Source organism: Hevea brasiliensis, chromosome 12, assembly GCF_030052815.1.
Source record: "Hevea brasiliensis isolate MT/VB/25A 57/8 chromosome 12, ASM3005281v1, whole genome shotgun sequence".
NCBI classification, from domain to species: domain Eukaryota; kingdom Viridiplantae; phylum Streptophyta; class Magnoliopsida; order Malpighiales; family Euphorbiaceae; genus Hevea; species Hevea brasiliensis.
Window position 1 is genome coordinate 17,771,785 of NC_079504.1, and position 3,108 is coordinate 17,774,892.

At 30.4% G+C, this 3,108-nt stretch overlaps 1 protein-coding gene across 1 annotated transcript; it reads right to left on the reverse strand.

Moving 5' to 3' along the window:
- Nucleotides 1–1,482: 1,482 nt before the first annotated feature.
- On the reverse strand, nucleotides 1,483–2,254 carry LOC110644407 (uncharacterized). The gene has a single exon (XM_021797146.2). The coding sequence runs from the start codon at nucleotides 2,252–2,254 to the stop codon at nucleotides 1,532–1,534; it is 723 nt and encodes a 240-aa protein (XP_021652838.2). The 3' UTR covers nucleotides 1,483–1,531.
- Between the last annotated feature and the right edge of the window lie 854 nt (nucleotides 2,255–3,108).

A 3,108-nucleotide genomic window follows, 5' to 3' on the forward strand; every position in this document is an offset into this window, starting at 1 on the left:
CCAAATATTTGAAGTGTGAAACACTTATGAAAAGCCTAAATATTGATTGGAGAAACTCTAATATCATCTTAAGAAAATGCACCAGTCTAACTCACCCCCAAAGAGTTAGCTTAAGGGAGAGACGTGTCCAAGGCCATATAAGGAGCTTATTACTCCTATCCCAAATCATTGTGGGATCTTAACAAAGATGAATTAATTTTCACACATCCGTTGTCCATATACATGCATGAATGAGAAAGAGTGTGATCACCCCTTGTACAAGCACCTAGAGTAATGCCGTATCCACGTTAACAACGTTGACAATCAACTAAAATTCAAGATTCATTAATTGAGATATGAGCAAATGAGCTAGTTGGTGCTATCAAAGGTGAATTTGTTATTCATTTACTCGGTAAAAATTAAATAGAACTGCTGTTAATTAAAATATAAAAAAGCTTAACATTAAGAATTATTAAACTTGATGATCTAAAATTAAAAAATTTATCAAATTTATTTTGAATTTAATTTTTCAAAGTAATCATGAAAAATAAGTTTAATTAAAATTGTAGATTAAATAAAATAAATAGCATAATTTTAATTTATGAAAGAATTTTTTTTAAAATTTGAATTAATATGAAAAAATTATAGCAAGTGAGAGATTCCAAAAATAGCAACACAATTATGAGAAGAGTCATTAAATTTTAAAATTAATGAAAAGAATATGAAGTAATGTACTAGACTTCCATTTGATAATTTTATCAAATAATTTAAATTTTAAAGAATAGAAATCGAAAATTGTGCTAAAATAGAGTTAATAAAGAATAAAAAGCTAAAAGGCAATGATGTTTTGAATTTTTTTCTTTTTGGCAAAATAATATGTTGTTTCATTGTTGATATCATTTTTTCAATAGGGCACTAAAAAATTTAGAGGTTTTTTTTATAAAATTATTAATAAACCCTTAAAAAAATTTTAAAATATTGGGATCCACAGTGCCTAGTAATAGTAAAAAATTGATTTTACTACTATGTCTATAATCCTAAAAAAAAATTAAAATTTTTATTAAAATTTTATGGGGCCAGTGACTCATAAAATTTATATGATAAGAGTAAAAAATACTATTTTTTGAGAAATTATCACTATATCCTTAAAAAATTTAAAAAACTGAGGGAACTCCTTTAGCCACTACGTCCCTGGATTCCCATGCTTGAGACTTTTCATATTTAAGTAGAAAACTAAGAGTTCACCATAGAAATTCCCCAGTAAAAGGCCGCCAGAAACTTTTTCAGTCACTTGGCTTTGTAAAGAATGTGAAAAAACAGATTGTCTTGGCATGCAAAATTTAAATATTATATAGACTCGAGTTCAAGATCTCATAATTTTAAAAATAACTTAAATATCATTAAACTAAAACTTATTATAACATTATTGATTACATATCAGGAACATTTTATATATATAACGTGCATTTGCAATTTAATCCTATTCAACTTTTGGATTGAATATTGAATGCAAAATGCACTTTTTTTAAACCTAATTTCTAGCACTATAAAATCAAGTTTCATTTTGGGTCTCAATCTCCTGGTCCTTGTGATCATAAACAGCCCAGCTACACTCAAAGGTGACATCCAGAAAATAGAGAATGAAAACCAGGACAAAACAACACAAAAACATAGGAATTGGCCCAAAGATCCACAAAAACAGAGGGAAAGAGAAGTAAAAGGCACGTAGCCCTAATGACCAAAAATGGCTACCCCTGTTGACTGACCTAGCCACATACTCCGCTGTCAGATGGTGGTGGTGGTGATCTGGTAACAAGTTCTTGAAGGGGACGTTAATGAGGATGCTTGCATGGCTATAGTACCTAATGGATTGCACGTTCAGCAAGAAAGCCACCAAGAAACATGCCAATATAGAGAAGAACTTTATAGACAATCCCATCTCACTGGTATCCCCAGAGTCAAAAGTCCAAGCAGATCGATCCGCTCCGATGTCCTTGGTCATGAGCAAAGCAATAACGGAGCTGAGCATGATGGCCGTGGATGCCAAAACTGTAGATGCCATTATATTGTTTCGCAGAGTCTGCACAGCAAGAACTCCATTCTTGACGTTGTCGTCCATCATGGTCTGAACCCAGAAGCGGCGATTGACGGTATTGACGCCTATAACAGTCTTGGAAGGGTGGTTCATGATTCGATTGAAAAGCCATATGTGATATGCCATCATTATAGCCAGCCCCAACGGAACCAAGGTGTAGTCAAGAAATTTTTTCTCCATTATTGATTGATGATTTTGAACAAATGGATGGTTCGAAGAAGATGAAAACGTGATGGTTGTTGGAAAGAACACGGGTCTCTTCTGGTTGGACTCAATAAAATGAGGTGATGGAGACAAAGGGACAACTAGAGAGGCCTTATTTAATTTGTAGACGTACAGTTGAGACTGTATTAGTGGACTTACTTGAGAAGCGCAGCAGACCATCATTCGCTATTTCAAAAGGATTTAAAAATAATATCAATAATAATGGTAATTAATATAACGCAATTGACTTTAGATACCAACTTAAATGACAAAATATAATGTCCAACGTTTTACTATTATAAAAATTAAGGGTTACCTTTCTTTCCCATTAAATAAATATTTAATAATAAAATTAAATTTTAATTTAAATGGATTTCATTTCTTTGATTGCATCAAATGCCATTTCTCTACACACACTAAGATCTCTCTTCTCACAATACTTCCCTCCCCATCTAGTACTTTTAAATTACTCTTTAATTTACTCTGCTATTCTTTTTTTTTTTTTTAATTTATCAGTCTCATAATATTTATTTATAATTCTATTAATTCTTAATTTCCTATAATATTAAAAAGAATCCGTTAAATTTTAAGAATAATCACAATATCACTACACTTCAAAGTAATATTTTATTTTTTATTATTTTATTGTTATTATTATTATTTTCTAACACCCATCACTTTACCCCCTTCCTTTTTCCAATACATCGTCACGGTTTCTAGTTTAATTTATATCATTTGGATTTGCCACCGTCCTTTTTTTGAATTTGTTTGATTCTTGTTTTTTAATTTTAATTTATTATAAAAAAATTTCTTAAATTTAATTTATATTA

Excerpts from the sequence above, each read along its gene's own strand:
- LOC110644407 (XM_021797146.2), bottom strand. The coding sequence starts at position 2,254 with ATGGAGAAAAAATTTCTTGACTACACCTTGGTTCCGTTGGGGCTGGCT.